Genomic DNA, 15,547 nt, shown 5'->3' with positions numbered 1-15,547 from the left:
ACACTATGCAGACTGAATAGATGTAACCAGACCGTCACAGAAACTCCACCCTTAATAGTGTAACTTCACCAACCATACACAAATCCTGCCTGCATCAATTCTTAATTCATTATAAAGTGTTATCAGTTCAGATGCTCACAGAAAAAACTTATTCTTCTAAATGTTTAAGTAAGTGTAAAAAAAAAAAAAAAAGCCTTTGTCCAGTGATTCTACAGCATGTAGTATCTGAACTTGCTTACCCCCAGCCATCCCCTGTCAGCCCAGTTAATAAAGATTCATTCAATATGGGGTGTGATGCGCCAGCGGACATCAGATGAGATGTGACAGCTAGTGAGGGAGATGCGCTGCTCTCCAGCTTTCTCTCCCATTTCCTGCTCAAGCTGACACTCAGGTTCTACCGCCTGCTAATCCTGACCACGTTTGACAGGTGTGGAATGTGCACGTAAGCATTGGAGGATAGGTAAACAATTGAAAAGAGATAGAGGGAGGGAAAATGAGTGGAGACACCTAGGGTGAGTGAGCCTTATGTTGACACAGGTTTGAGTTGACAGGATGAAACATTATGGCTGGCTTTTTGACATTTAGTCAAGTGTGGTCCTTTGTAGCAAAAAATACAGTCTTAGCAGATCAATTCTAACGGTGCTCTCACACCATTTCGCTTAATTTTATGTGTTTTTTGCTCACCTGCATTTTCAGCTCAAAACTCTAAAAAATGGGTCATACTGTACGACAGGCACTTTGTTTACATAACGACTAGCTGTCACCGTGGGCAAATAGAACTGATATCCACCTGTCAAACACTTAAGAGACTTAAGAGCCAATGTGCTTTCTACTTAAAGTGCTGCTGTTGCCTTCTTGCTATAAAACCTTCTCTGTTCTTTGCTAGTTAGTTGGCTAACAAAAAAGTGCGAACATTATAGGCACAACTCAAGAAAGTTGGACTGTTCATAACTATAGAAAGTGTTCCTTTCCATCTCAAGGACACCAGGCTGAGCTCCTCCCAAAGAATCCACTTCCTGCACACTATGTGGCCACTTCTCATGGACACAAATTTATAAAAAGAAAACAAGTCACTGCGCTATCGATGCACTTTTCACTCTTACTTCCACTTTCAACAGATGGTTGTGGGAGGCACCGGTCACAGGTACTGCAAAATCTCCATGCCACTGTGTTGCTTAAGATTTAATTTTAGCTCCCTGCACTGTGCACTCTGAGTGCTAAAACTTGCTAAGCTCTCAGCACTGTAGGGAACATGCAACAACTTGTCTTTTCCACAGAAAATAAGGAGAGAAAACACAGCTAAGTCTGTGAAGATATTTCCAGTGGATGCGCAGCCTAACTTTTGAGATGTGAACAGGTAGAGCATCTTTGAGTTAACTCAGTTTTATCACCCCCCCTGCTGCTTTCACCACCCCATTCAAATTACTACACTTCTATGAAAGCAATCCATCTCAAGAAAATGAAGTCTGATTACCTACCAATGAAGTTCTGGTGTGCAACTGGGAAATTACTGTAAAGCAGTGCAATATTCAGCAGCTGGTCTTGTACTTGGTCTTGGGAACAGGTTATTTGATTTGGAGGTTTATAAAAAAATATATATTTTAAAGGATTTGTGAATTTGTGAGGTCACTGGAGGGGAGCTTTAAAAAGAAACCTGCCAAAATCAATGCCCAGCATCAGTCCAACAATTGGTGGAGTGGACTTACCCGTGACTTTTCCTCCAGCCTGGTCATCATGACCACAGTGGCAGCTCTCTGTTCCCACACCATCCTCCAGAAGTCCCCGAATGTCTCTGGTAATGGACCCTGGGTGGCGATGTAGGCATTCTGCTTTCTGTAGCCATCAATGTAGTTGGCGTTGATATAGTCACTACCCGTGATACCTAGATACAGACCACAGGAAAAAAAAAAGAGATGGAACATTGCACGTTGATTTAATCTACCTGACATTTTTATTATTTTACTTCATTCATTATTTGGACCCTTATATTTTGTACCATCTGCCTCGATAATTCCCACTTTTCACACACACTGATCCCCAATCAGTGAAGGTATAAAGATTCTAGACTGGAAAAAAGTAGTAAGTAAATTACTTATGTAATAAGTTCTCACACTTCTTATTGTTGTAACAAGTGAAAATTGGCCGAGATCAGTGAAAATTTTGCAATTGTCCAGAGAGAAGTAGCAGTGTCTTAAGATATGGCTGATCATGTCAGCTTTTAGGACTGGGATATATTCTAGGTATTATTCTTGCTCAACAGAACTTGGTGCTTGTTAACAATATTTTAAGACATAATACAAGATTAAATGAGAAGTTAAAACAGTGTCACAGCCTTTCTCCCCCTCTGCTACCACGGAGCTGTAGGAAATCTCAGTTGTTGTTCCATTTGAATGGATTCAAATGCAGCAACTGCCTCACTGTCACAATGTCCTGCGCTGCTCTTTCGTCATTTGCTTTTTCTACATCTGTGGTTCTGCCTAGGTTTCTATAGCAGTCTACATCTGATTCACCACCACAGATGGAGCGTCCTTGAAGATGGAGGACAGCAAGGAGTAAATCAGCCACTCACTCACCACAGCCGTAAGGTAGATCCAGCTACCATCACTCTCAGCCCGCCACCATGCTCTGTTGCACACCAGTCCCACTAAATCTAGCTGTGAGAAAACCCTCCACATTGCTGAGTTAACGAATGTGTACTGCCAACATTTTAAAGCAAGGATAGTGTATATTACACTTGTAGGCTCTATCGCAAAAGCCTGCATCCACTGACTGCATGTGACTATCAAAGTGTTCTGTGACGTCCTTTCATGCGTCTGCAGAAGTAACAGAAAACTTCAAAGAAAATATGTAGTTCACTGCAAGGCTCTAGGCTCATGACATGCGGTACAAAACTGTCATCATGCTCGGATCTGAGCGAATAAGGGTGTTGTGGTAGTGTGGCCTGTCCTGCAGTTTGGTGCAGAGTCATTACAGGCTCAGCAACTTTAAGTTGTTCTAGAAAAAAGATTTAAGATAAAATGTTGAAAATGTAAAACAAGATAATCTGCGATAAGAACGTCTAACACTTAGCATCTGACAGTGATAAGACAAAACATTGCCCATCTTCATTTAACCAACTTCTACAATCCTGTCAGTTGAAAGAGAGACTCCAGTGTGGCGGCATCTGTGCTGGAAAGTCACGTCTCTTTGACTGACGTTTCCTCACTCAAGCGACAAACAATGAAACACTTGACTGGGCTAATTTAAGAGAGAAGACGCAGTGAGGACAACAACCATGGTAGAGAGGAAGAATAAGATAGAGAAAGAGGAGTAGCGATAAAGAGAGGAACAGAGAAAGAGCGAGATTGGGGGAAAAGAACAAAGAAAAAAAGAACACAGAAAATAAAAGAAAACTGGAAATAAGCATTAAAAAATTAAGAAAAAGAAGAAAATGTCATTAAAACGGATACCACGTCGTGCAATCCAACTGTGATGCCTTGGCTTTAGTCATAGCCAAGTGAACAGAGAATGGCGGTGTGCATGAATTGTTCTACTGCTGCGACTAATAGCAAAATCACTGCAGTGTAAAATAGAAATTTCAGACTTGATTAATTTATGTATTTATGGGCGAAGCATTTTTTCCCTGGGATAATTTTGTTATGCATGTTGTTGCACCCTCAAATTGGCCTGACTATTGTGAAATGTCAAAATCTAGTCGGAGCAGTTAGCTCACACAAAAGAAGAGTACTGTGAGTTTGGCACTACTGTGAAGAGTTGGGAGCTCTACTGGTGATGTAATGCCAGAACAATGTCAGCGGTGAAGGGTGACTACCTCTGACAATGTCCCTTGAGATTTAGGAGTCAGAGGAAGAGTTTTTCTGGCTCTGAGATTCTCAGTACTGTGTCTGTGGGCAGTTAGAGGGAAGTCATGGGAGGGTTGGGGGGGTGGGGCAGATCTGATGAAACAAAGGGGACGGTGAAAACACTGGGTAAATCCTAGGTTTCTCTGAGTGTGAGATCTGATTGAGTGCTGGGCCCACAGATGAGCTCCAACGTCCATCGTCTAACCCTAAAAAATGATTCCTTAAACTGCTTAGCTGCTCAGGACGATGTTGAGTTCAAGCAAGTCCTTCGTTTAGCCTCCATCAAACTTCTGTTTTGCTCTATAAATTCCTGCTGAACTGATTCTGAACTTCACATATTATAAATAATTTCATTCTATTTCACTCAGTGTTTCATTCTATTTTGCTTAATGCTACTGTCTACTGCTACTGTCTACTGTCTACTGCTACTGTCAAGACAATAATAATAATCCAGCACAATCCAGTGCATTTGTTCATTCTTTTCTTTTATGTTCTACAGCACAATAAAATACAGTTTTATGTATTCTATTCTGCACTGCTATGCACTGTTCTGGTTTATTTTCACTGTCTAGTCCCATCTGTGCTAGTGTATGTCTACCCAGTACAAATTCATAATTACATGACTGTAATTATGAGGATTTCCCAAATGATCTGCTATGAGCTGATCTCATCTGTGAGGCGGTGTAGGTGCCGAGTGTGAGGATGGTTGAGACTTACCCTCGATGGGGGCCAGGATGACACGGGAGTGGTCGTAGGCGATGACATTGGCGTAACGATTTTTGGGCTTGTTCACCTCCAGGTTGGAGTGTTCCCAGGTGAACTGCTGGCCTGGATCGATGGACTGATGGAGGGCATAGACAGGCAGAACATGCACAAACAAAGAAGAAATCAAACGCGCCTTGAGAGAGGAGCTGAGCAATAACAATAAGACCTGAATGTTATCATAGAAAGTAGAGAGGGAGGGGGAAAGAGATTGAGGGAGTGATTTTCCCAAAGGCAAAAATGAACATGGTATCATGAAAATCTGCTCAATGCCTGCTTTAAATACTCACAGCAGCTGCACACAGTACTTTATCAAGATCATCAATGTAGTGGGTGCATAATGAAAAATAACAATATTGATGAAGGTGCGCGGCTCATCCCCTTGAGGGGAGGGTGTGGAGCAAGGCCCGACACTCGGGTGAAAGACAATTTCATCCGCCTCTTTAAGTACAACAATTCCAGATAAATATTTTGTTCCCCTGTCAGGATAATTAAGTATTCCATTACAATGCATTGTTTGCTATCAGGCGTCTGGTACTCTGTTGGTGTGGGGACGGAGTTGTGAGGGATATTTGCAGTTAGGGCTTCAGTATATAAGGTGTGACGCTGGAGAGAAAGACTGAAGGTGAAGAAAGTCTAACAGGAAACCTGATCTAACATTTTCCATGCAATCATAACAGCAATCAGATCTCCTCTGCTTCTGCCTTTTTCCATCGCTGTTGTTTTTCTTCCTTGCTGCAGTCTTGTCCATTTCCCTCTTTCTTTGTCCCTGTATTCCTTTTCTGCATCGCTCCATCTTCAAAGTCTTCCACTATTTCTTTCTCCATCTCCCGTCTCCTCTCTGATGTTTACACACTCCCTCTCTAGCAGTCGCCCTCCTGCTATTTTCCTGTTTACTGATTACCTTAAGGCTGACTATGTGTGTGTATGTGTATGCACATAAAGATTGGGGTCACTTCTCTGAGCGTTGTTCAATTCAAAACCACGTCTGTGTAGTCCAAACTTCAAATTTCTTTTTTCATAACTTACATTTAGGAAGCGTGCATGGAAAAAGTCCATTACTTAATTTGGAGGAATAACTGCTTCCAGAAATGATTTAAAAGTGGCTTGAATAATAATTACTCAAAGACTGCAAAAAGGCAGGCTTTGCAGGACATGCTGCTAACTGCCTGAAAGTAGACAGACAAACTCTATGGCTTCACTATTGTCAGGTAAAACTGTAGCTGCCTCTTCATTGCCATTTGTGTGTCAGATCATCTCCTCTTCATCGTCGCTCTCCAGCTGAGATGCCCTGCTCTCTCTCTTCCCTCACTGAATCCTCATCATTAACCCAGCCTCCCCACCTCATCTCACTCCTTTCTCCTCTCTCCCCTCTTCCCTCCATTTGTCCTCCCTCCCTCACATCCTGCCTAGCTAAAAACCAATCAGTCAAAGCCCCGTAGAGCTGCGCTTGGCAAGCCAGGGCGCCCGGACGAGCAGCCATTCATCAAGAAAATAACAAAATTAAAATTACACTTCTCTATTTAATTTGGTCATTTATTTTTCCTGGGGGGTGGTTGTGTGAAGGGGCAGGGGGACAGAGAGAGGGGGGGTGAAAAAGACGGGCAGGAGTGGGAGAAGAGTCGAGCGAGTGGTTTAATATCTCAAAAGCCAAGTAATTTGAAGTTGCTGTTGTAGCAAAGAATCAACTTTGGCATCACGTCTCTCGTCTCTCTTCCCCCTGAAAGAAACAAGCTTGTCCATTTGGTACACAGCCTGGATGTGGATGTATGAATAATAGATACCAAAGAAATACTGGATCGCAATGAGAAGTCATTATCCACCAACATTCACCGGCAGGCATGATGACAGCAATCTATGCTGGTGTACCTGCTTCCTACGTAAGCCTGGCGTGCAACGAGGCGACAGGCACAGTGATTTAGGGATGGCAAGGAGGGGATTGCTTGTATGCAAACGAGAGCTGATTCAGCACTCCCGATTTCTAATCAACTCTGGTGTCATTTATAACCACCAAAGTCTCAGAGCTCAGACAGCTCAGTTACCACCTCTACACACACATAAGCGTGAGCGCGCGTGTGCTCACACACACACACACACACACACACACACACACACACACACACACACACACACACACACACACACACAATGTAAAAGCCTGACTGCCAGTGTGCTTTTCCCTGAAAACACATTAGTGGAGTTTGGTGTGCACCAGACTATATATTTATTTTGGAAGAAAGAACATCAAGCTAAGTTAATTTCTTGTCATCAGTTTAGGTACAGGTAAAGAAACCATTTCATTTTCATTTTTTTTCAGTTTTGTGTAAGTAAACAACCACATTCTGAATGTCACGAAAAGGCATGTTTTATTTTGCAGCAGAAATATTTAGCTTCTTTTACCCATGTTTCCTGATGTAGGACTGGATGCCTTACAGAAGAATGATTCTTTTATTTAAATTGCATACGGGGGTTCCGGAGTTGCAACAAGGTGCCAAGGGACATTTTATGTAATTGTAAATGACAACTGTCTTGCTTTGCCATGTTGAGGCAGCAAATATATCTGAGGCAAAAAAGGGGCAGAAAACAACTTTTTATTTCATAATTGCTCAAGCACAACCACCAGCTACAGCATTGTCAAGCAGCGGAAAAAAGACTTAAAAGAAGAGAAACAGCCATTTCCCTGGGGGAAAGAAGGGACTCTTGTTTCCCCTTCCAATGAAAACACAATCAGACGGAAATCAATACTCGGAAAAACTTCGACCTTTGGCCCACTCACCTCATATTCCTGGGAGAGCTTGAGGTTGTCGTTGGCCTTGAGAAGCTCTGTGTGTTCGGCCAGCTCTGAAATAGGGATGGGAGGATGATTCATCATACCTGTTCACCAAAAGATTGAGAGAGAAATTCCACACAGGGGAAGAGAGAAAGTTTATTAGTACAGTAGATACGACACAAGTTCAAAACTTTAAAATCTCACAACACACCATTTATGGGTGGTAATTTGTTGGTTACATAACAATGGAAGTTGGGATTTAGTGGTGAGGAAGCTTGTGCAGAACACGGTGAATGTCACACAGCAAAAATGTATCGACTGGTGATGTTATAGGCACTTGATTGGACCAGGCCAGAGCTCAAAAACAGCTGGATTTGTGGCGCCGGGCTGATGGATTACTTGCCAAAGAAGCTGGTAGCATTTACCCACAGACCAAATTGTATTAATTCCTAATATGGACAGATGGACCAATAGGACCAATGTTGCCAGAGAAAAACCCAGACCAATTATGTTTTAAACATTTTAAAGGGCACTGATAGCTTGGGAAATTACTTAAAAATTACACAAGATGAAAAGTGTAAATGGCTTTGATGGTGAAGTCACAGACAAGACACACGACAGCCCTTTTTGTTCTTGGAATCAATGGAATGTTAATGTTGACAAAAAACCCTCGTACTCCTCATTGAAGATAATGAAAAGTAATATTTGCTTTCACCATAGCTGCTATCAACAAAAAAAGAGAGGAGAGTATATATATATATAAGTAATGGATCACTAGTTGGTGGGGAAAAAAACAACTACTTTGAAAAGAAATATTTCAAAGAGGATGGTTTTACTTGAAGCAGACCAAAAATGATTATTTCATTACCTATACATGCATGCTATTATTTTTTATTATTTTCAACATTTAAACGTTATTACTTTCAGGACCATCCTCAATCAAAAAAAAAAGATGAGAGAGAAGCTATGAAACAGTCTTTTGATTTGGATCAGAACCAATACATCCCACAGGCCAGCTTCTACTGTATCCTTAATCTATAATGCTCTTGTTGTGCTGTGCTGTTATCATGGTGACAATTTTGACTGTTGCCTTTATAACAAAAGGAGCCTATTCTAGCATGGAGCCCTGACCTGGGGGCTCATGGGAGGAGGGGTGGGGTGGGGTGGGGTGTCAGGGGAGGGGAATAAGGAGTGTGAGTGATGCTGAGTGACACAGTGAGGTGCTCCATTCCAGCCAGCCAGTGCAAAGCAAGCGAGCTGCCGTTTCTACACTTTCCTCCATCTGCTGGTTTCCTCAACCCAGTGAAAACTGGCTCTAAGATAAACACCCCTTACCTTCCAAAGTCACAAAAAAAGCGTTCTCAGTTACATTCTCATTACATTACATTCACCTCCCAAATCCTTCCGCTATGTATCCAAAAGAATTCCCAGAAAGAACTAGCTTTTCATTTGGGTGGGAAAATTCTGACTCTCTTTTCTTTTTTTTTTTGGGCTCGCTCCAATATCCACTGAACATTGTGTTGCTGCTGCTACAATATTATCAGCCCTGCTGTGCACTCTAGTCACTAATCCATTTAGGAGCATAATGCTGAGGCCATGTAATGGAATATGGAGCAGCCATAGATTGTGGCTCTCTCCCTGCATGTGGACTGGCAATGCTTTCATATTTTTAGTGCTGAGTTTTCCTGCCGAGTGACGGGGTCAAAAGTCAACAAAACGTTGAAATCTCTTCACAAAAATGTTACAGAGGCTTAATTGGCCGTGCAAATTGGCATAATCACATTAACCATCCTTAATTTTCTTTTTCTCACAATGCTTAACATCCCTCCAATGTCAAGGGGGTCACTGATGTTTTGTCTGCTTTTGTTGCGCTTAAGAGAGGGGGTCCATCTCTTTGTGATGACAGTCTTCATTAGTAATGGTAATTTATTTTACACTGAGAGAACAATGCAGCAGTGTCAATTACATGAAGATTAACAAAGATTACAATGCATATATGAGACAAATGGAGATGACACTGGATTCCGTGACATCCCCCGGAAAATGAATGGACACACTGCATTAACAACCTACTTGACAAGAGTTTAGTTTCACAAACACCCATGTCCTTCTTAATGGATCATTTAAATTATGTTTACAGAATTAATAGTATTTCTATTTTTTTTAAAACCTATGTCTTTCAATCAAAGTTTTAAACAAAACCTTGTAAGATAATATGAGAACTGAAATTCTAATCATGTATTTGGAGGACGCCATTTGTTTATGAGTTTCTCAATGAGCTGGCAGAGCATGCAGATGGCTATGACTCCACTTGAGATTGAGACAGTTATTAATCACTTCTGGTGCGGGAATTCACTGAGATGAGCATCAAGAAAAAGAGGAAATATTGCAAATTGAATGTGGTTCTCACTTTACTTGCCTCAAATTCAAAGGGAAAAGGTATCGGAAGCTATGAGCGAAATAAGTGAATGCGTATGCAAATGAGGGGCCCTCACTTCTCCTTGAGAGAACAAGAGTGGGTTGTTTGAGGGGAGATCAAAGAATGTTTGTGTGTGGTAGTGTAGTTTACTCTGTGTGTGTCTCTATGTGTATTGGTGAGTGCGCATATGCTACTGACACACTCAAACACCATCAATTCCTTTCAGTTTGTATAAGTGCCTTCTACACTTAGAGATATATATCAGGCCAACATGTTTAGATATACATCCAAATAAAGCATGATGCTCTGCTTGTGAAATAGGCTCATGTTATACATATCAGTATTTGTTTCTTCCCTCAACCTTCAGTAGAATGCGTTGGGACACTAGCACTAAAACCATTTGAATACTTAAAACTGCAAGAGGCTTAAATCCATTGTTTTTAGCGCTATCCCTCTTTGCCAACATAACCACTTGCTATATGTCATCATGTTTACATAGATGAACCTCACAGCTAAACCAATCAATTTGTGCATCTATTTCTCTCTCTCAATGTACTTTTCCAGCCTCCCCCATTTGTTTTGTCCGCAAGACAAATGAGTCAATCGTTCCTGATTTTTTCTCTTTTTCATTTAGTCACTTACACACTGCCTAGCACATTGCAGTGTTTATACAAGAAAAGACTTACTTTCAACACTAGGCTTTGCCGTGACCCATGCTCGAGCAACGTCACTCAAGGACAAATTGTTGTTATTCCCTACCCCTACTCAAAAGCTCCCTTCCTTCTATTCAACACAACCCACGGCACTTTCCTATCCATGTAGACTCTCCCATTTTTTCACCATAATCAACAGCATGATCAATGAACACAGAAAAACAAACGAGTGTCTAATTATACATTTCCAATCTCTCGATCCGCAGTCGATGCGTCTGAGAAATATACCGATTACTTTTGATAAGCCAAAGCAGTCTCTTTCCAAAAGCCTATTTATGATATTGCATATTTCCATATAAAAAGGAAGAAGTCTGTCTGTGTGTAAGAAAAGAGATTAAAGGCGGGGAAAGGGGGAAAGAGGAGAACCAGAAACTCTGCGTTTTCTCTCGGATGATCCTTTTGCAGTGAGCAGGGAGAGGGGGTGATCAAATGTCGAGCCATTGTTTGCCACCACTTTAATTAATCCTGCTTGTTATCTCTGAGCACAGAAAAGACCCTGCTACTACAGAATGGAAATGGAGCAGTGGTGGTGAAGGAGGAGGAGGAAGCAGAAGGGAGAGAACAACAACAAGGAGGTGAAGAAGGGGAGGAAGAGAAAAGGGATAACAGAGATTGTACTCCTGTAAAAACAAAAAACTGTCAACCATCTCTACATCAGCAGAAGTGATCGCATAGGTTATTTATGCATGGTGGATTAATGCACAGCCAACAGCCCAAGTGAATATTGTGACTGACATCCAATTAAAGAAAAAAAAACAGCCCAGTTTACCAATAGAAATCAACATCAAATTAATCAGCGCTGAAATTTTGCTGCATATTATGAAAAAACAAACAAATGCAAATTATGTATTTGTAAATGGAGGCAAGCAGTGCTCGAAAAAAAAGATAAAGAAAGCTGGTACGCAAATGCCAAAAGCATAGAGACTAACTTTCATAGACAAAATCTGCTTCACTCTGAGGACTGCTTAGACCAGAATCTGTAAAGAACAGCAAACATAAGGGAAAATGATTTCAAAAGGCTGCAATGCAACAGAAAAGGCTATGTAAAAAGAAAACATAAAAATGTGCAAAATGATAAAAGGCTAAGAAATAAAATACAAAGGCAATAGTACATTTGCATTTACCAACAGTTTACCATCAGCACACTTTGGCCATTCTCGGGATGGCCTGAATGGCAGATTTGAGGCCAGACTGCCACACATGAAAAAGTAGGGCAAACGTGATCAGATCAGATCAGCTACAGTCCTCCTCAGGAGCAGACTAGTTAGCCCTACAGAAAAAGCCCTTCGGCCAAGCCTTATTTCAACGGTCATAGACATCAGTGATAAGAACATTAATTTGCTTTCTCTAAGCTTTCATAAACATCAGTTGGAATGACAGGAATGAGAAATAGACAGAGAAGGGACAAAAAAGCTTATGTTTCCTGTTGGAAACTAACTCTGAAGGTACCCTTTGTCCGCAGCTTGGTACTGAGGCACTGGGAGTGAAAAGTGTGGAAAAGTGTCCGCATTCTTGACTGACACCTGTAGAGCCACAGCTCTGAGGAGTGTGGTGATGGTTCAAAGTCTTATCTGCTCCAGAGAAGAAGTCCTGTCAGGATGCAGCCAGTGAAGCTATGTCCAGGTAGATTCAGGTCTCCTCAACTGTTCAAGCAGAAAGGAGCCATCTGTGACAGCATTAACCGGACATGTGGCTAAGAGAGGCAGTTTAATGGGATGCTGCCAACCTGCCCATCAAGTGAAGGGAAAAACATTTTGCCAGGGCTGAAAGCTAAAATCAGATCAACAGGGTTGCTCCGTGATGAGAAAGGATCACATCACCCAAAGATGGCAACTTTGATCCATTGAAAACAGACAATTTGTTCCAGAGCAAGTGAGAAATGAAATGCAAGAAACTGACTTGTGGGCAAAGTGAAAAAATACGTTTGTTTATCTAAACTTGCTGTTCTTCTTGCAAAAAGTCTGGCCCCAAAAACATAAAATGCATCTTCTTTGATATAGTGAGCCATATTATCATTTTTTTACTTACAAATGGCAGATTTGACTAACAGGACTAGGATGTACCATAGCCTAAAAATAGTGCTAAGCTCAAGTAAAACGGAGTTTTGCTGGGTTTACCTTGTACCCATTTGGCGTCACTGTCCTGCTGTCTCACTAAGACATGCGGCCAGTGGCGCCAAATGAGTGCAGAGACATGAAGACATCAAACATCACCCTATCCCTAATTGATTTGTGACAATGACTAATTAAACCTAGCAGGGGGTGCTCTGATCCACTGTCTCCAAATGTCATTCATCACAGCAGGAGGGAGGTACAGGCATGTCTGATTATGTTTATGTGTGTGTGTGTGTGTGTGTGTGTGTGTGTGCAGTGCGGTTCAATTGAACTGTTTGTGAGGAGGAGGGCACGCCTGTTGCAGTTGTTGCTGTAATCCTGAGAAACAAGGTAGGTTGTTGGCGGGTTTTGTAAGCGTGTGATGCTGTCTGCAAGAAAAGTTCTTGATTTTTACATGCTCAAATGTGTCACTTCTTCTGACAGAATTATGGGGGTGTGAAGTTCCATATGCGATGCTATCTTGTTATAGAGTAAAACCAGAGTGAAACTCAATTCACCTGTTTTTTAATTTGCAGAAGGATATTTTTTTGTAATGATGTGAATTCATATTACGTAGCACAGTAGGGAATGTCAAACTGATGATGTGAAGATAGGGTTTTGAGATGAGATATATACTGTATAGATGTATATATAGCGAGGGGTAATCCTCATGGTGATCACCAACTGTTATAGTTTAAAGAGTGGAATGTGGAACAGACAGAAAAGGGAAAAAAGAGATACAGAAAAAAATTAGCAAAGGGGGGGCTTGGTTGGACATAGACAGTAGATATCCACTGATTGGTGCTGCTTCATTACTTTGGCCCCATTTGCCAATTAAACCCTAGGCACCAATGAAGATAATGACAAAACGAGCCACTCTGCGCCCCAAGGAGTTATGGGATGTCACTATGAGGCTGTCACATGACCTATAGGCTTTAAAGTACAAATGCACAGGCACGCGCGCACACACACACACACACACACACCCTAATATTAGTTAAGCTTAGCTTATAGGACACCTAATCAAAAACATATTTTTTGTTCCCCAGCACTAGGGGTCACTGAGCAGACATTGCTGATGTGGCATATGCTCTGCTGGATTGGAGAGGCTTGGGAGTATGCTCATTTGAACAATGGTTGCTAATAGCTGATGGGGATGTTCACAAATGCTCACCGGCCCACTTAATTGGGCTAAAATGTCCATTCAAATTAATTCCCCGGGTGCGGAGATAACGATATCTCCCAATTCTTCAGAACAACAGCAGGGCTGACGAATGAGAATGCTTGTCATATATATAAAGAGAGGTCTCAGCATGTATTGGTGAATGTTATGTAAAAGAGACCAAGAGACTGTAACAGTTTCTTTTTTTAAGGAAGGGAGGAGGACAGTTGAGGGAACAGTGGACAACGCTGGAAGCCAGAGAGACAAATAGCAGGAATGGCTATTATAACCATGTCATTAGAAAACTGCTGATTGAGTTCTGAATAACAAACAAGATAAAGATGATGACAGTCATTTCTGTGTGTACGTGGGTTTGTGCATCTCCTTTCATCCTTGTATCTTCCTTTTCTGATGTAAAGAAGGCAGTTAAAAAAAAAAATGATACAAGCGCAGGCAACATAACTGGGCTCCCAAAGAAGCTGAAGAGAAATGCTCCATTTTGAAATCCGAGCTTTTGATGGAGGACAGACTGGCTGTGGATGACAGATGGAGGGCTGGGAGACAACTAGGCTAGGAGACAAAGGCGAGAGGCAAAAACAAGGAAAAGAAACGAGGGAGCTGACGGGAAAAAAAAGGTGAATGTGTTTATTGCGCCTCTAAGGGATTTACTCCTTTTCTGCCATTTGCTTGGGCAGGTGAGAACAATGCATTTGAAACACAGTGCCTCATCAAGTTCCTCAAAATGCAGGTCTCAGTCCTCTGTCAAATAAAGCTTGAAGAGAGAATAAAATTAAACCATCTAGCAGGAAACTCACAATAATCCATGATGCTAACTTCTGAGATTGAAAACAGATTTGTTTTAACATTCTTTCACCAAAACCTCTAAGCTGGAAGGATGAAAGATTTCAAAAACTGGTCAACAAATTCGTATATCCATGTCACTTTTTTTAAAGTACAAATCATAGCTTGTAATTAAGCAGTGGAAACTTAACTGAACTAAATACACCAAACACATAAAAAGCAAACTTCTTCCCCTATAATTCAGACCATTGATAACATACTGTAGATGCCATCGTAGCCTAAATCGCAGGAGTGTAAATAACAGAAAGACTGAGGGTCTGAAAAGGAGGCGGGAGGAAGATTGAGAAGCCTTAGGGAACGAGTGTGGGATCGAATGTGCTCTGTTGTTAACACCCGGCTTTAGCTCAGATGAACACCAGACAGAAAGTGAGACAAAAGAGGAAACGGGTAAAAGCCCAGGAGAACTTCAAAAAAGGATTTGTTTCCAGCATAGAAACATTAAGTCCAACAACAGATATATTTTTCTATTCTATTTTTTCTATTATTTATTATTCATAAATGGCTAATTGTTACATGGGGACATGGCAAACACATACATATGGCTTGCAGGTAGTTATGAACGCACATAAAGTCAATAGGAAATGATGTGGGAGCACTTCATGGAAATCATTCATGCTGCAGCATAAATTTAACTTTACGTTGCGTCACTTTCGAATAGTTCTTCTCTGTGTAGGCTGTGTGAATGTGTGTGCCAATGTTACAAATCTGCTGTCACTACACATGACAAACAAACCGGAGGAGGGTCTTCTGCAGGTGTCTGTATTTATTTGACCAGTGTAATATAGTATATTGGTTGTCCAACATGAACTTCTGACAGCCAATAACAGTGTTTTTGGATGGGAGCTGCTGCTAATGAAATTTTTATCTTGATTTTAAATATGCTTTCCATTTCAGTAGGTTCCAGCAAAAAGGATTTTGAAGTTCA

At 41.3% G+C, this 15,547-nt stretch overlaps 1 protein-coding gene across 4 annotated transcripts in view; it reads right to left on the bottom strand.

Annotated features, from left to right (window-relative positions):
• ptprsa (protein tyrosine phosphatase receptor type Sa) overlaps positions 1-15,547 on the bottom strand; it is a 188,228-nt gene that overhangs the window by 22,509 nt on the left and 150,172 nt on the right. For 3 of the 4 annotated variants that reach the window (XM_046050635.1, XM_046050632.1, XM_046050633.1), the window contains 4 exons: positions 11,436-11,483; positions 7,381-7,478; positions 4,560-4,683; positions 1,707-1,882 (listed from right to left, as the gene is read on the bottom strand). In XM_046050635.1, the coding sequence (XP_045906591.1) occupies positions 1,707-1,882; positions 4,560-4,683; positions 7,381-7,478; positions 11,436-11,483 (446 nt within the window). The remainder of the gene's footprint in view (positions 1-1,706; positions 1,883-4,559; positions 4,684-7,380; positions 7,479-11,435; positions 11,484-15,547) is intronic. The other variant, XM_046050634.1, reaches the window with a different exon arrangement.

This window comes from Micropterus dolomieu, linkage group LG05 (assembly GCF_021292245.1).
Source record: "Micropterus dolomieu isolate WLL.071019.BEF.003 ecotype Adirondacks linkage group LG05, ASM2129224v1, whole genome shotgun sequence".
Classification (NCBI taxonomy): domain Eukaryota; kingdom Metazoa; phylum Chordata; class Actinopteri; order Centrarchiformes; family Centrarchidae; genus Micropterus; species Micropterus dolomieu.
The sequence above is the reverse complement of the archived record's forward strand: the minus strand, read 5'-3'. Positions and strand labels throughout refer to the sequence as shown.